The following is a 19,209-nucleotide window of genomic DNA, read 5'->3' as shown; positions in this document are numbered from 1 at the left end:
CTTCAGTTCACAGTGATATAAACTTTAAGATAAAAAGGCATAGTTTGAACAGATTTAATGAGAAAAGATTTTCTTCTTTGTTAAATACCTAAAATTATTGAATTTGGCTATTCAATGGATAAGAGAATTGTCTCTTAGGTCTACCTCTCTGAACTGGAATTCATACTCTGCCATTTACTAGTAATATGACTTTAGGCCACACAATAATGTAGCTGGTCCCCCAAATGATGGCAGAGTTACCCAGTGTCCTTACAATTTGACCTCTCTGAGCCTGTGTCATTATCTATTAAAATGTCATGACTAAACATACTTAGCCAGGAGTTCTATGTACTAAAAATAATATATGTAAAGCAACTGGGAAAAAGTGAGCCTTATTATATTTGGATATTTATTACAATTTAAATGTCTATAGTATGTATTTTATTATTATTTGCATTTTAATAGATCAAAAAATAAAACATTATATCAAGAAACTTTTTGATTGAGATTTTTTCATTCATATCAAACAAACTTTACCATAAACTCATCTCTGTAAAATCCCCTTGTTGCTATTTATTCTGAAGTAGCTGTAGAATATCTAGTCTCATTCAGAACACATTGGTCTGTTTTAAGATCATCCTTAGCATCAGAATTTTAAGGGTCAATTTGTGTGACATCAACCTTGAGGCTTGGAACACACTCTAATAAATCATATTACCTAGAAGGAGCTTCTTTAGATGTTGCATAAATTGAAGTCTAACAGACCACAATTGCAGAAGTAAATTAGTTTTATGTCTCATGCTCAATAAAACTGGTTAGTAATACTCTCTGTAGCAAATGTGATATGAATGATCTGATGGGCCAGCAAAATGGTGGCATGCAATCACTTAATAGGAAGCTCTTCAAATAAACTATCAGGTTTATGATTGGCCTTTTGAAATGAGAAATTTTAAATTAATAATGTAGCTTATTTTTTCCACTTTTTCAGTTATGGGTGGAGCTTTTGCATCACATTTTAAGAGATCCTTTCTTACTTCAAGGTCATTTAGGTAGTGTTGTAATATTTAAAACTTTTATATTTAATTCCCTAATGATTTGACATTGATTTGCTATTTGGTGTGAGACAAAGATTGTGTGTGTGTGTGTGTGTGTGTGTGTGTGTAAACGAATTGCCTTATTGCGTTAATTGAAATGTCTATTCTTTCCCCACTGATTTGTTCTATAATACATCAAGTATCAATAAAATGGTTCTGTGCTCTCTATTCTCTAACACTGGTTTACCTTCTATCCCTGTACCAATGCTGTAATGTCTTAATTACTATAGCGTTCTAAGTTTGATACCTGCCAAGGATTGCACTATATACCAGAGGTACAACAGTGAACAAAAACAAAAATCTCTGCCTTTAAGGAACATAAACCTGAGTAGAGGACATCACCCAAAAAAACAAGATGTGTAAAATGTAGAGTGTGTTTTGCAAACAAAGCAGTTTAGTCTAAAAGTTAGAGCAGAAGGAACATAATGGTTGGATTGCATAAAAAATAGCTACACTGGTAAATGCTGATTTTAATTGAATTTTAATTATGCATGGGAAAGAGCTTAACAATCTCATATTTGTCCTGGAAAAATCTGAAAAAAATTATGTAACAGCTGTAATCACAGTAAGTAGCTCTAGGAGAGTGAAAACATAATTTTAAGTATGGAAAGTATACTTACGTAAGCACTGTGGTACTTCTCCACTCCAGGTACCATTCCCTACACAGGTCAAAACAGCAGGAAAGGATAGTTCATAGCCTGGAGAACAGATGTAGCTAATACTAAAGCCCCAGTCGAAATTTGTTCCTTCCAACCTTCCATTAGAAATCTGGGGAGGAGTTGGGCAGGTAACAGCTGTAATTACATTAAAAACGATTAGACACAGCTGTTGAAATATCCTGGTGTTAAAAAAATAAATATCATTAGAAGAGGCATATGTGCTAATTCAACCTTTTGGAGGACAATATGGTGTGGCATGTTTTATTCTCCTGGTAGTATTCCTGAAACATCCCTGGAATCAGTCTTTCCAGGATGTGACTACTTGGCAACATAATGGCTACTGGTTGTCAGATATTCTCTTACAAAATAACAAGCTTTCTGACATCGAAGGGAAGGCAAAGAGAGGGTGACCTTCTATCCAGTATACTGCAACTGATAAATTACTGGTTTTATATAAAATTATTTTCCAGTGACATTTAGAAAGACTGAAGTGCTGGGTTGTTTGGCTATATAAAGTGTCAGCATTGTAGCAAGGAATTTGGGAGTAATTCTGTGATATTTTTGAAAACACAGATTATGTATCTCATTAAAATATCCAAATTTTGTTCTATCAACCACTTAGATTCATATGCTAAAACTTACTATATAGCTTCTAAATGCATTATAAAATTTTTAAACATTCAATTTTAAAATTAAGTTGTCCTCGAGCAAAGATGAGTTAGATAAGGTGACAGAGGTGAAGGGAAAAAGAGGGGAACCAATTATAAAATCTAAAAATGAGGAATGATTTTATTTTGATGACTAGCAACATATATAAATAAATTTTGGGAGTTGTATAACATTGTCATTATCAGAATCAATTAATAATGTATGAAATATTTTATATTTATATTTTAATAATGTATAAAATATAAAATGTCTGTTCATATATTTTCACAGACTAACTGTATATTTATAGTGATCTGATTAGGCAACTGTGTAATCAAGAAGAAAAGAAACACATTGGTATTATTCTTTTGTGTTAGATTACATCAGGGAGATATTAAACTCGCAATTCATAGGCATTTAGAGATGTACCTTAATGAGAAATCTCGATGATTAACAATCAGTATTACTATAAAACAGTATAAATTATCTGACATTGTATCTACAGTATTTCACAAATAAAAAAATTGACAAAAAATTATGAAAATATTTTCAATGGAAAAACAAATAGCATAAAGTAGTAAACTTACACCTATATTGACTAAAATATTACTTCTAGATTGCATTCTTTAAAGAAACAGGTTTACCTTTTAAGAAAAAGTACAGTTCTACAATTCACGCTGATTGTTTTCAAATTATAGAAAGTTTTTCTTCCCATCCATGAATAACTCGACCCAGGTAAAAGTTAAGTTAAAGTTCTAGTTCATTATGGTTCATTATGGTTATATTCTCTTTTAAGTATTCATCAATCAATATAAATGATGATGGTGATTACATAGCACAGAACATGATATTTTTGTTATTTTGGTTGTATGACAGTTCATTATCATTACTTACAATGAGATATAATGTTTTTGTTAAAATGTTTTAAAATCTTATATGTTATTATCTATATGGTTTAAAGCACTCAATTTTGGTACCAGAAAAAAAAGCAAAACAATACAAAAAAACACTATTTAAATTTACTTTAAATTTGCATATTAATGCAGAAAATATGTGGTGGTTATCACTTATAAATATTGAAGAAATCATTATCATACCTCTACAAGCTGGCATTACTCCACTCCAAGTGCCATTAGTTGTACAAGTCCTGATTCTGGAACCATTCAATTCCATTGTATAGCCTGGCTGGCACATGTAGGAAACATTTTGTCCAACCACATAATCATCTCCATATCTCAGTCCACTGGCTGGTATACCTGGGTCTCCACAACTGATTACTATCAATATTGGATTGGAAGAGCAGATAGTTAATGTGGCATGTATTTAATGGAAAGAAATAGTAAGCATATGCCATACTTAATATAAAAGTAGGGAAAATTAGTTATCATGGTCATTTTTAATGATAAAACATAAGCATATTTAAACCACATACTGGCAATTCCTGATTATGATCAGTTACTTATTACAGATTCTATACACATGGCTCAGAAACTGTCATTTAGACTCGAAAAGGCCAGGTTAGTATGCTATTATGTTGTAAAAAACTCTGATGTGGTAACCTCTTCTAACCTGAATTAAATAATCATGGAGAAGCTTTCCTATAGGATCGAGATTTCTAACATAACATTTGAAATTTATACTCCTATATATGGTTACTGAAATCTCTAATTTATCAGGCTTGCTGGACTGAGAGTATATTTTCTGCACAGTGCCACTCAACTGGATATTATCATAGTTTTTAACTAACATAATGCTAGGTGCAAAAATAATAATTTTATTGAATAAATGAAAGAATGAATAAACTATAAAATGTGAATTTATCACATACTGGGCAAGATACATAATTTGTGGGCCTAGTGAAAAATGAAAATGCCAGAGCTAGGGATAGAGAAATCAACTTCCCATTTCCATCATCTCATTGCCATCCCAAGTGACAGAAAAATCCTCAAGAAATTGCAACCTCCACTCTGGAATGTGTTTGCTTCCTGGATTAGGGGTGAGTAAGAGGCCTCTGTCAAGTGCTTGCCAAATCTGCCTTGTATCGCCAGTCTAGGAAAGGGTTAGCTGCTGCCCTGCCTCTGCCCCAAGACTCCATGAATAGAGCCAAATCCAAGCAGCCCCACCCACGCTTGCACCCAGACCCCACAAAGGGGTGAAGAACAGAGGTGAAGTGTGAGCCTCCTTCTGCTAATGACATGATGGACCGGCTGGGCAGAAGGCATCAGTGGCCCAGAGCAGGGGTGGGAGTGGGAAGGCCAGGCAGGGCCAGGGGCAGCAGGTGGTAGGGAGCTAAAGGCCTATAACCCATCCTAGAAAGACAGGGAGGCAGGGAGGCAAATTGTACAAGAGCAGACTCTCCAAACCTTCAGCACATGCTCCATTGTCCCAGTGGGCTTTGATTATAAAACACAAATTCAAAGATTAAATCATTAAAAATTTTGAGACAGTGATCACAGAGCATTAAACATCAACCACAGGAGGCTTTTGAGCACGAGATCCTAACAATCATGCTGGTCCATAAAGCTGTCTCAAATTACATATATAATATTCTCATTTATAAAATGACGCCACACAAAAACTTTCAAAAAGACTGATGACAGCATAAGAAACAGAATTAAGTCTAAATATGGCATTTAAGAACAAAGCATAACAGAGATCATATATAAGCCACAAAAGCACTTGCTGTTTTGAGAAACATGATTTAAGCATGCTTGGCTAAACGCTTTCTGGTGGCTAAGAGAAAAAGGAAAACACAAAAGGTCACATCACTTTTCCTTTTCTGGAGACAAAAAACATGTGGCATACCTGCCTTTTAGTATTTGTTTTGCCTTTTGAATTTTTTTTTCATAAAAGGACAAATAATTTTACCAGGTAAATCTAAGTTATACTGTCTCATTTTTATTTTGAATTAACAGTAATTAATTAATAGTTCCCATTTTGGAAGTCTAGGGTTAAAGACTAAAAATAGATTAAGACATAGAAGACCTTAATGACAAATTATATTGTATTTATTAATTTACCATTAAAATTATGAATGTCAAGGTTTTTTTCATATTATTCTAATCTGTTGAGCCTAAGAAATTTAGGACCATGAATGATGACATTTAAATTAAAGAATAATATTCACAACATTCCGCCTGCTAATGCTCAGAGCCCTGAAGAGTTTGCTGAAATCACTCATTGAGTGTTTCTATCTGACTCCTAATAAGAGTTTTGTATATAGGATGATTTTAATTCTTTTAGTTACTGACAAGGAAAATATTTTTTAAATCGTACAACTGAGTTGAATAGGAAATCAAATCCTACTTGTTTACCATAAGATGTCAATTCTTTTTGCAGTTTTAAAACGTGTAATCATATAAAAATGAGTTTAAGACTTCATTTTATTTTACTTGTTATTTTATATTTTTAATCTAGATTCAAAGCTAAGAAGAAGGAAAATTAAAGAGAACACCAACAGATAGTTACTGTTTTCTGGGCAGCGCTTTACAGACTGAATTAGAATTCTGGCAAGAAAGAACAGCTAACCCAGTCGTAAGGCACATGAGCTGAGTGAGATGTAGCCACCGAAAGAAGACAGAGGGTTTATTTTAGAGAAGACTGAGGAAGAGTTCTGCATATCTTGGCAGCATCATGAATGAAATGCCTGATAACAACAGCTTTAGAAGGATTTGTTCTGGTGGTTTCATAATGAAGCAAAGGTCAAAGAGGAAGTTTCCAATAGCAACAATCTTTGTAAACAGCACCTGCTCCACAAGTCAATTCAGTCACCACCAGCTTGTTTTCAGCAACAAAAAGAGGCTTTCGGGGTTTTTTTAGGCAAAACCTTAGAATAGTAGCTCTTTAGGGCTTTCCCCTAAAATTCAGAGACATTAGTGCCTAACAACAGGGTGCTGTGGTTTAATGCAAGAGAATCTTTTCTAAGGTCACCAAATCCCTTATGTACACAGCAAGAGTGCACGCACACAGCAAGAGTGCATGCACACAGCAAAAGCGCACGCACACGCATGCATCCACACACCCAACAACCCAATAAACTCCATGAAGACAGTTATTTTGTCTCTTTTCTACACTACTGTATTCTCTGAGCCTAGTCTTGGGCATGACTCATCATAAGAGATTAAGTAAAATAGTTGTTTAAAGAATAAATGAGTGAATGGGTATGTAAGGAATAATTAAACAACTCAAATTCTCAAAAACACATGAATTGTTTGAAAGGTTTGAGTTTGGTTTTGTGTGAGCTTTTCTAATTAGCTTCTATCATGTAATTGATGCTTATTTGGCATCATTTATGATAAATCTAAGTATATAACCTCTATGCTAAATATAAAACATAATTGTACTAATTCTAGTCAATCTATGCCACCTCAAAACTACTTTCTCTTTTAACTTCTTAAATGAACATTATAAATATGCATTTTTAAAAAAAATATGATCACATTACCCACACTTTTACAACAGAATTCATTTTTTACTCAATATCTAATGAACATTTTTGCGTGTTAATACATATAGATCCATTTAACTTGTTTTTAATGACATGATATTCCCTTGCATGGATATACATGCAATATGATTCATGTAACCAAACCCCTGTGACTGATATTTGAGTTATCCCATCATTTTCCCACTGTACACAGTGCAGCAATGGACATGCTTGCTTGGACATCATTACACATGTGCTTTGCTGGGTTTCAAGTCCAGAACAGAGTTCTGTAGCACAATGAAGTTCCAGAAAGGTGCTCAAGCCACTTCCCCGGTAACACTTCTGATTCTACATAATCTCCCAACGCAAAAGTTAGTTTCCTTTTTATATCTCAGTAAGGTAAGTTTTCTCAACTTTAACCCTGGCACTATGACATTTGGGACCAATAATTCTTGGCTGCTTTATGCATGGGGGGGGGGGTGTTTAACATTGATCTCTACCTGCTAGATACCAACAGTTCATCCCACTCACCTGCAATGTGACAGCCAAATACATGTCCAGACATTGCCCCTGGGAAGCAAAATCACCCCTGTCTGAGAACCGCTGCCCTGAAGGATAATTCTCTCTTCTTGAGAAGATTTAGATGACTTTTTAGCTTCATCTCCCCCAGTTTCATTCTGGGATAGCCCCCAGCTTTCTCTTGTGTAAGACTAGCCCAGCTCCCTGACCTATCCTCTACAAAAAAAATCCATGAGAATTCTCAGGCTGGTAAAAAAAAGACTGGGTAAGAGCCATTTCTGTGTTGGGTATTTGGAACAAAAAGCTGTAGTTTCATTCATCACTGGATATGATTAAGTATGCTGTCCCTGGCCCAAATGACTTGTAGGATGCAGGGCATTGATCAGTTTGGAAGCAGAAGTCCTGGTAGGTTAAAAAAATATCCAAGAAACAAATTATATACATATATATATATATATATATATATATATATATATATATATATATATATATATATACAGATATATATATATATATTTTTTTTCTTCTTTTTCTTTAGACCTGACAGCCAATCCTTACTTGACAAGCCCTGTCCTGGCACAGATTGTATCTTTTTCCCAAACACTATGTGCCCTAGGTACCAGAGGTGGCTCTGCCTGTTAGATTTTGTGAAAGATAATGTTTCCATACTATTAGTATCTTGAAGGGTTTCTGTGTTAATAAAAAATGTATATATGTTTTTAATGAGTATTTACTTGTGCTTAGTTTTTAGATCTTCTCTCTCAGTCTGAACATTACAGAAGGGGACTTCACCAAATCTTAAAATCAGGACACTGTTACAAGCTTCTTGGTATTATAGCAAATATCTTTTCCTTCCAGCTTGGTTTAAGTTCTGTGGATGTTTCTTAACATTTATAATTTCTCTGCCAAAGTGTTCACGATATTTGAATGCATGATTTTGATCTCATGATATATTCTTTTACTCACCCATGAGAAAATTAGTTATTTGGGGGAAACGTCATACTCCAGCACTGGTGGTGGGTTTAATAAGGACCTGTCTGGAGATGCAGAAGGATAGGCATAGAGAAGAGGGAAGAGTTCTTGGTTTCGAGGCTTATTTTTAGAGAAAGATTAAGTGTACAATTTCTCAATTCCTCTATAATCTGAAGCTGGAGAATATTAGCAGTTAGAATTTATGTGAGGAACATTTTATCCTTTTACCAATATCTGTAATAAGGCTAGATATGAGGAAGAAAAGTAGGGGCATTACCATTATTATTTAATTATGTTTATTCCAAAAATGTTTTCTAAAATCATGAAAATGGATAAGGAAAATCACAGGTGACACATCTGCACATGTGACTGGAAAGGAGTGTTTTAAGAACAAAAAAATCTGTGTGTGTTTGTGCGTGTGTGTGTGTTTGTTTTGCTGCTGGGAAATCAAGCAAATAAAAGGTATATTTGCAAATCACTCTGGTAGGAAATTCTCAAAGGGCAAAAATGCTTGAAATGCCAAAGCTACTTTACTGCGTGTGAAATATTAGAGACCAGAGACCAACCTTACTAAAATTTGCCAGTTCCTGGCAAAGGGCTCTATGATAGGTTCTAGGTAAATGAGTTTTTATTAACTGAATCCATAAGTCATCCAATTATATGATATACCCGCGGTTCTCTTTCTATTTCATTTAAACTGTATTTTATATAAACTATATTACTATAATAAGTTAAAAATAAAATAATATTCTAAAAATTGGATCACTCCTTTGATTATCACTATGCAGGAGGTACTAGCTGCCTAAGGATAACTAGCCCAGTTACGGAGGGGGAAAACATTTAAAGTAACCAAAATTTTAGTTTTAAAATGTAGAAAAAAAATCTAAATATAATTCAATTCTTTATATTTTACTTTCATTCAACCATTGTAACTAGATGATTTATTCAACTATATTTTAAGACTTTTATTAATTCTTTCCTATTCAAATCATCCTATATTGAAACGTGTGTCATGTAATCAATCTTGTTGATTTTATCTCTTTCAACTGATATTGTCCTAAATCTATCAGATCCCTATTTTCAATTATAATATATGTGATTCAACAGTACTCCTGTTCTTTTCTTTTGACTCATCATATTAAAATATTTCATCTCCTGCAAGATTTAGATTTATTATTGACATACCTGTACTATATGTTTGAACTCTCATCTTGAGATAACCAAAAAATTATTGCTAAGCTATATAGAGAAAATTGCAATTTTGAGTGGAAAGTACTGTTGAGCAAACACAAATTTTACAAGTGATCAGCTCATTAAAAAATGACATAACTTTGCAGAACTCCAATTGGTAAATGTAGACAAATTGGAAAAGTAAGAGAGGAACAGGCTATAAATTAACAAAACATTTTCATATGCCTTATAAGCAATGCCCTATATTTATATCATGTCAAATATATTTGACTATGGTAAAAAAAAAATAGGAAATAAAGCAAGAAAACAAGGAGGAGGAAAAATACAGAAGGAGAAAATGAAGTGAACTTGATAACATTGCTTCCTGAGTTAAAAAGACTTGAGTTTAAATCTTAGAATCCACATTTACTAGCTGTGTTAGCACAGGAAAGAAAGTTATATTTTCTCTGTAAGATACCATTTCTTCAAATGTGAAATAGAAAGGATAATAGTATATACTTTATAGATCTGTTCTGAGGATTAAGTGAGAGAACTTGTGTAAAGCACTTAACATAAATCCTAACAAATGGTAAGCAATGACAAATTTATTTATTATGAATAGAAATAGTAACACTTTGAATGAAAAGAAAAAAAGGAAGGTTTTGTTTTCTTTAGGTGGGTTTTCCAAAAATTGGAATCAGGAATTTGGTTTAGAAATTTAGTTCAATATTTTAAATTTTTTCATACTTAATTTAATTCATTTTAAATTCATGTTTATGTCCTTGCATACAGATACTAGAAAAATAATGCCTACAAAAGGCAATTACATTAAATCAAAATTTATTAAACATATGCTTTATGTGAATTTAATGTTTCTGGTATATATAAAAAATGAAAAAATTAATTTAATGGGAAATTTCTTCCATTTATGTGGCAGAAATAACTGTTTAGTGGTGAGCTCTGTCAGTATTCAGTAAATCAGTTAAATGATTTGGTGCCTCAATTTCCTGACCTATGCATATAAGACTACAATACAATCTCTTCCAGCTCCAAAATTACATGATTCTATAAATCATATATTGAAATTAACTTCCACTGCAAATTAATGAGAAGGACTCTGAAACACTTGTTCTAATCAACAACAGATCACCACATATAAAATTTTCAGTATGTTAGATTCTTTAATTACAGGAGTTTAATCTGTTTTAATTTCCACTGAAACCTCTCTCTGTGTTTCTTTTTGAAGGATATTTTTATTTTTGCTTTTGGTTTGGGTTGCTACTGAGGTGTTTGCTGTGAAGTAAATCAACTGTTAAAATTCTCAGTTTCTAGTTTAATAGCAATTCATCATTTAAAAGCTAATGCTTGAAATACCTTACTCAACACAATATTTCTCCTTGAAGAACTGACATAAAAAAGAAACTTTAAATTTTGATACGTTATTTGCTCCCGGTCTGTGTTGAATTGAGTGTTTTTTAACTTGTTTAAAAATTCCTAAGGAAAACCAATTCAGTAAAAAATTTAATCTAATTTTCAATCTTAAGAACTAGTATGTGTTTTTCTTTACTAAAGTTGGAAAATACTTTAAATAAAAGACTTAGGTATTTATCCATGAATAAAAAAAATTGTTATTCAATGTGAAAAAAAATGTTACTCAGTATATTTCCTTTATTCTGAATATATTCATTATTTCCTTCTTTTTCATAACTATATATTGAAAACATACTATATACCAGAAACTGTGTGCTATGTTATCTATAAATTACAAGCCCTCTCTGCAAGTATTTTAAAATGGAGTGGAATGGTAAGTCATGTGCACTAATAGCTAAATTAAATTCATATGAGATATTTGAGTCAGTCAACAACTATTTACTTGGTCAATTTATGTATCAGGTGCTAGAGGGTCAATGATATAAACAGCCCCAGGTACTAATGCCCTATTAAGTTTATAGTTTAGTGATGTAAGGAACTGCCATAAAAGAGTTATACAATGTAGAGAGATCAGTTTTAGCCAAAGTGGATATGAGGAAGAAGTGCCCTAAGAAGGCTTTTGCCAAATGTGCCGTTTGAGCTAATACTTAAAGGGTACTAGGTAAGAGTTTTAAAGGCTCAGATTGGGGTGGTGTACTATGAAAACAGTAAAGCATATTTCTTAATTGTTAGAATGTTCAGTATTTTAAAAAATGAGACATTTTCAAAGTAAGTAGGAGGACTTCTTTCCTTCAAGATGGAGAAACAAGGAAGAATTTACTCTCCATTTGAAACAACTTCCCAATCCCACCCCCCTCAAAAAAAGTCAAGTTTCATCAGGCAGCAAAGCACTGTGATCCTTGAGTGACAGGAAACAAATGAGGTGATTGCTATGACTGCCTCGTCTTACTGCCCAAAGAGAGTTTCCAGGCTGTGGCACAGGGAGAAGGACCCCATGCAGAGCCCGGCAGACTCCCTGAGTTGAAAAGATGGATTGGACAGGAGACAACAAAGTGGACAGACTTAGTGAGACAGAATACAAGAGAGGACACACACACAGATCTCTGGAGACGTAAGGAGAAAACTCCTTGAGTTATTTGGCAGAATACTGATTAAGCCATGAGAAAACTGCCCAAGGTGAAGTAAAAAACTACTCGCAAAGATTAGATGTAACAGTATCTGGTGCTGACACAAGGCCAGGAATATAACTTGTTACTGATTCAAATTAACAACTGAGAAATATTTTGCTATTGCACATTTGGCTGATATGTTCTATTCAGTGCTTATTTCAACAAACTTCCAGCCATAGTGTGCCTTTACCTTTGAAGAGACACAATATACACGAAGTATCTCAACAGTTTTCAGGTAAGATATTAACTACAGCTAACTTTCTCAAGAATCACAGATATGACATGGCATTAGTTTGACAGCATCCTCCTCTGAATAGATTATTTCAGCTATTTATTCAGGAAATACAAATACTCACAAAAGAGCTAAAGAAAAAGGTGGGGGATGCATCATTCGCCCAAACATGGTACAAGGCCTGCCTCCTTAGTAAATTTCTGGGAATTACTAGGTCAGCAAAGGGCTGCTCTACCACTGACACTGTCAAGAACTATTGATCTTCTCCACACCACAACATTAAAATAAGCCCAGCATCTTTTTGGATCCTGGAAGCAACATGCTTCTCATTTACAAATTTTACTTATGCCCATTTATGTTAATATTCACAAACGACTTTTAATGAGGGCCTCTACAGCAAAAGTATAATCTGTTCAAATTTCAACACACAAGAAACTTCCATTAGTCTCCTCAGAGCCTATTTCACTCAAGGGCTTTAGCAACGTCTCATGACTCCTTGAATGAGTCTCTGAACACATCCTAAAATAGCTCTTCTTTCAAAAATTTCATGATTTACATGATGCTACTGCAGTTCTTCTTAATATAAGCAGCAGTGATTTTCCAATGGATAGATTATTGTTAAATAAATTCTATTTTTCCATATATAGGCATTAATTTATATATAGGAATTTTAAATACATTAAAAAAATCCAACAAGTGGGTAATTTCATTATGATGCTGAATCTCTGAAATGCCACATTTTTTAACATCTCAAGAGGGCAAATCAGCCATCAGGACTTCCGACAATAGTGCACGAACCCAAAAATAATCAGTCTGCTTTTTCAAAAACCAAGTCAACAATTAATATGTGCTAGATTGGCAAAACAAAAGTACATTCCTTGTATTTTTAGTCTTGATTATAGCTGATAATTCATCTCTGTTTTTAACATACTGTAAAATTACATTTAATAGCACTGATATTCTGTGATCCCTCTTTTCTCTGCCAATGTGATACCTTGGAAGCCAACTGATTCTTAAACTCACTAGTGTACACTTGAACCGTAACACTATCATCATCTTTTAATGTGAAGGACAATACAAATATTCAAAACCTTGCCTGGTATGATTAATTACAAAACACACACATACATGTTTATATAACTATTTTTCACATACCTAGTGATACTTCAAAATACTGAGAAGAAACTTACTTGTACAGTTAGGCAAAGTTCCAGACCATGTTCCATTGGCTGTGCACTGCCTAACTGAAGGTCCAGAAAGGATATATCCCTCCACGCAGGAATAAATGACTGAACTAGAAAATGTTGTGCCATCAATCCGAAAGACTTTTCCATTGGCTGTTGTCCCTGGGTTACCACACTGTACAGCTATAAAACAAAATGGTTAAGAGTATATATAAAAATAGTGCATTTAGGAATCCTCTCACAAAAAGTTAAGGACTAAATGATTGTTTCAGATTATCCAAAGGAGCAATAAAATCCTCTAAAATAAGCATTGAATTCTCTTTTATAAGGAGCTGAAATTCAAGATGAATTTATATCTTATTAGTTTAATTACTGGGATACAAATCATATAAAAGCTACTTTTTAAAGAATTTTGTGAGTCATTTTGGTAAAACTTTGCACAGTAATTACTTGAGAGTATTGCTTTGGGGTAACACAAAGTCTTTCAAAGAAGAATTTTAAGAGTCTCTGCCTAAAAAGCAGCTCATGTAAAATTGGAAGATACGTAACGAGAAGAAACAAAGATTTACTATAATTATACTTGTAAGAAAACAGATATAAAATATACACTGATTTACTATAATTATACTTGTAATAAAACAGATATAAAACACGCTTAAATATTATAAGCATCATGTATGTTTTTATTTATATAAGTATATAACTGATTTGCACTAAAACTTTATAATCTCTATTTCTGGACCAAAGTGTACAAAAAATTAACTGAGTAAAAACAAAGTCACTAAAATTCTAGGAATGATTTTCATTAAGTTTTCAATGTATCCTAAATAGGAGTCAGAAACACAAATGCCTTATATGATTATTCTGTATTATGTTTAACTATTTGCCATCAATGGCATCAGTGAATTTTTTAAATATATTAAAAGCAAGCCTATGTCAAATGCAGTACCTAATTTTGTTGTAGTATAAGAAGGCATCTTAATACTTTACAGAATTTGCTATCTATACGAATATGAAGTGTACTTATAATTTCAGAAAGTACCACATATATCTCTTGCTGCATCTTAAATATTTAATTTTTTCGATCATTGGTAATGGTGCTGTATGTTTGTGTGTATGTGTGTATAGACAGAAAACTTATACATCTTGCACATTACAATTAGGGCATCTTTCTTTCATAAAGGTTAGTACCTGGAGAGTTTTCCATTATGTGTGTATTCATAATCTACCTAACTAATCTCCTGCTGATAAACATGAAATTTAGTTTAGTTTAGTTTCTCTATCATTTTTGGTTATAATGTACTCTAGCTTATATATACAACTATGTACATTGATCCTATTTTTATGATAAGTTTCTGAAAGTGGAATTTCTGGAAAATTTTAATTCTGAAAAATATTTTTAAGTATATATAGTGTTACCCAAGATATGAAAAAAATACACACTTGTATCAATAGTGTGAAAGTTTGCTTATTTTCACACATCCTCTCCAATACCATGCCCCATCATTTTTTTTTTTTTTTTTTTTTTTTTTGGTACGCGGGCCTCTCACTGTTGTGGCCTCTCCCGTTGCGGAGCACAGGCTCCGGACGCACAGGCCCCGGACGCACAGGCCCAGCGGCCATGGCTCACGGGCCCAGCCGCTCTGTGGCATGTGGGATCTTCCCAGACCGGGGCACGAACCCGTGTCCCCTGCATCGGCAGGCGGACTCTCAACCACTGCGCCACCAGGGAAGCCCCAATATTTTTATTTTCTTTAGGAAAAAAAGTTCCTCAAAAGTGGAGTTAATAAATCAAAGCTAAGAATATATATGCATTTTTATCAACTTAATCTAAAATATAATTTTAAAAAACCTCTAGAAATGTTTTAAAGTTCTAGTTTTGCTGCACATATGCTACAATTTCATATTAAAGCAGGTGAAAAATGATGGTTTGATGTTTAATTGTAATATTCTGATTAGTAGTTATGTAGAATTTCTTCTGTAGTTTGCAATTTTTTTTTGCTCTTCTGTATTTTCTGTTCATTTCCTCTTTCCAGTCATCTGCTAGAATCTGTTTTTCTAAGTGATTTGTATGAACTCCATTTTATGGGGAAAATATTAATTCTGTTTTATTTGCTACAACTCCTAGGTCTATTTTATCTGTAATGTGTACATTAACAAAACAAGGTCAGCACCAGGTTGCATTTCGTCTAAAAATATTTTGCAGTTCAGCTGAGCAAAGAGCTGGCTTAGATATCACCCACATAATGTACGACATCACCATAAAGACTTTGCCTTTGGAAAGTAAGTTTGAGAAATAAAGTGAAGACAGTGTGCTTAGTGTCTTTTGCTCCACAACTTTGTTCCCACCCTTTCCCTATAATAGAAACTGAGCTGCAATTCTCTCTTAAGATTATTAATTTAGTCCAGTTATAAAAAAGATAACTATCTTTCCTAGAATATGGACACTAATTTTAAACATAATACAAGTGTCTGAAAATATAGTCAATCAAAAAACTGTCAAGAAGGTTTTATTGGGAATTGTTTTCTATTTATAAAACCCATACATTTGGTATAACATCAAATAAATTTCATACATACCTTTGCAAGTTTAGTTTTTGCACTAAAATAATCTCAAAAAGAACAATTTAAATTATAAGGGTAATTTTCCAGCAACATTTCCTTTTCTAGGCAGTCTTGTAAAAATTATGTTTACTCTGAATCAGTCAGAACAATTAACAATTTTACTTAAACACCCCAAATATTAAGAATTCTAGTTATGAGCAATACCTATAAATAAAAATATCATTTATACTTAGACATCTGTTTATATTTTTCCATTTCTACAAACCTGAAAACTAAAACAGATCATGAGGTAATGTTGATGTGAGAACAACCTAATTTTTTCCTAGTGGTGTCAACAATACAGAGCACTGTGATACAGGGAAAAAAAAATCTTTTTAACTTTTCCAATCCTGATATCTACTGTGATGTGAACAATGTATATAAATGATCCATGAGAGATAATTTTAATAACTTAATAATTGTTATCTATCATATTTCTCTTATAGGACAGTGTTGGTAAAACTGGAATGATACTGCTTTTATTCCATGGTTGAGGACAAGAACTGGTAGGAGTAATTTCACGAGCAGCACCCAGTTGAATTTGATACATATTAAATTCCAGCATCATCAATGTTATTAGTTTCTACTTGAGATTACCTTTGCATTCTGGCTGCCTTCCAGTCCAACTGCCATTGGGTAAACATGTTCTTTCTTCTGAGCCATGAAGGATATAACCAATATCACAGGCAAAACGTACAGAACTTTTGGTTCTGAAATTGCTTTCCTGTCTAGAACCATGACCAGGAGTACCTGGATCCCCACATGTACCAGTAGCATCACCTGCAATTCAGTACAGTTCAAGTTAACTTATTTCAATGAACATTTATTAAGTTATGATTTAGTCCAACATTCTTGTAGGAATTTGTTTTTGTGCATGTTGTGTTTTAATATGCTAAGTTGACTGGGTAAAATCGTAATTCATATTTCCTATCTGACTCCAGTCATAAGAAAAAGCCTAAAGGAAAAAGAAAATAGTTGCAGAGTATGGTGTTATTTTCCATATCAGTGATATTTGAAGACGTTCAATAAGTTGAAGATATTTCATTAGTATTTCCAGAATCTAGTTCTTAACCAACGTAATGGAAAATTTATAATTGACAGTTCTTTGGGCTCAAATGAGAATGGATTTATACAATTAAAATTTAAAACATGGACTTGGCAATTTTCATCTTTCTTTCTCTGAATTGAAATCAGTTTCTGTTAAAATAGAACTGTGATATACTGGAAAATATAAATGTTAAAATATAGTATTTCTAAACTTTCACCCCCTAATCTTCTCTATCAATGACCACTGACCAAAAATGAATAAGCTGCATACTTCTCATACATGAAAATATAAAAATAAATTGTAAACAAAGACTAGAAACTCTGACTTAAGTTCTTAATACGGATTTTTTGCTCATGCCCAAGTGTTTCTCTTTTGATTATAGTGTTTAGGGTTTACTGGCTCTTTATCATTTCGTAAATAATTTTAATTAAAGTTGCCACAGTATTAGTATACTTTTGAGACAGAGAGAGAGAGAGAGAAACAGAGAGACACAGAAAGAGAGACAGAGAGAAAGTTGAATACATTAGCATTGAAAGTGCTTTCTGTCTATCTAGATGCCTATTTTGACACGCCCTGTGTATTTGGAATCCTTCTTAATATTTCCTCATTCATGTGATGCAATATTAATAATAACATAAATATTTAAGGTCACTATTTCACTTTTAAATATATGTGTACACATTATTTTTACAACTAAGTAGTAGTTTCCCAATCAATCCTGTGTGTGTGTGTATGACAGAGAAAGAGAGAGAGGGAGGGAGAGAGGGAGAGAGAGAGAGACAGAGACGGAGACAGAGACACAGAGAGAGATGTGTGTTATATGTATTATCAGTTAGCTGAGTGAGTAAATTAACTATGATAGTTTTAAAAATCTATAGATTAAATTTGAAGACCCAGGTAGTTATTTCATAGGGTTTAACCACAATTACAAGGGGAATCTGAAACTAAGTATTTCACAACTTTTACCTCTAAAGGAAAAATAGTGTAAAACAACTCCTAATAAGTCATCATATGATCTCCACAGAGATAAAATAATATAAAGATAATGGACAATATGTAAGTAGAAAGAACAGGCAGAAAAATAAGCACCAATATCTGGCTGATAGGTAAAAACAGAATAAATAGTATCAAGTAGGGAGAAATCACAGCTCTAAAACTGAAATACAATTTCTGAAGAAAAACAGTAACTTAAACAGCTCAAAAAGATTTTTCAAATACTCACTCTGTGAACAAATTATTAATTAAAAGTAGACTGAATATTTACTTATTCTAAGAAAACTCTATTGGGATCATAGACACTCAGGAGCTATATGTTGTCTATTAATAACAAATAAAATTAGGAAAATAAATGTTTTTCATAAAAATTATTGGCTTAGTTTAATTTAAAACATTTCGGGCTTTATTTTAAAATTATGCTATTAAGTAACTGATTGCTTACAAAGTTCATCTACAAAGAACTGAATTCTAACAGGAAACTACTGATATAACATTGCTTTATAGGGAAACATATTTTATATCTGCTAAAATGGAATAGCTACTTAAGCTTGAATGGTTAGCTATTTTAATGAATAAAAAAAGCACTTCACAGAGAGTAGCATCCTAACACCACTTACATTTGATACAACACAGTTCAAAACATATACCTGTAATTTATCATTTACAAAATCAGTATTAATTTGTGTTCTAAATTCATACTACCTTAAGAAGAATTCCGATAAATGTAAAAATGTTACAGCTTCTCCCATGAGATTTTTAAAAGAGAAATGTATTATTGTATCTCTTTAGATTGTTTTGTGTATATATTCCAAATAATAATAATACTATTAATGTAATTTCCAACACATATCATCCAATTTTCCAAGTGGTACCTGAACAATGAGGTTGTGATCCACTCCAATGGCCATTTAATTGGCAAGTCCTTGATGACTGGCCGAGAAGGGTATGCTTTCCTGTGCAGGAATAGCGAACAGTGGACCCAAAGGTATACTTCTCACCAGACAGGACTGCATTAGGAGGAACGCCAGGGTGTCCACAGTCAATCACTACAATACATAATTATTGAATATAAAATTTT

At 33.0% G+C, this 19,209-nt stretch overlaps 1 protein-coding gene across 3 annotated transcripts in view; it reads right to left on the bottom strand.

Moving 5' to 3' along the window:
- CSMD3 (CUB and Sushi multiple domains 3) overlaps positions 1-19,209 on the bottom strand; it is a gene marked incomplete at both ends in the record, with an annotated part of 1,078,626 nt that overhangs the window by 42,456 nt on the left and 1,016,961 nt on the right. For all 3 annotated transcript variants that reach the window (XM_082674966.1, XM_082674967.1, XM_082674968.1), the window contains 5 exons: positions 1,694-1,867; positions 3,478-3,657; positions 13,490-13,666; positions 16,685-16,867; positions 19,004-19,177. In XM_082674966.1, coding sequence (XP_082531092.1) covers positions 1,694-1,867; positions 3,478-3,657; positions 13,490-13,666; positions 16,685-16,867; positions 19,004-19,177 — 888 coding nt within the window. The remainder of the gene's footprint in view (positions 1-1,693; positions 1,868-3,477; positions 3,658-13,489; positions 13,667-16,684; positions 16,868-19,003; positions 19,178-19,209) is intronic.

The sequence above is a fragment of the Grampus griseus genome (assembly GCF_964374135.1).
Source record: "Grampus griseus genome assembly, chromosome: 17".
Lineage (NCBI taxonomy): Eukaryota > Metazoa > Chordata > Mammalia > Artiodactyla > Delphinidae > Grampus > Grampus griseus.
The sequence above is the reverse complement of the archived record's forward strand: the minus strand, read 5'-3'. Positions and strand labels throughout refer to the sequence as shown.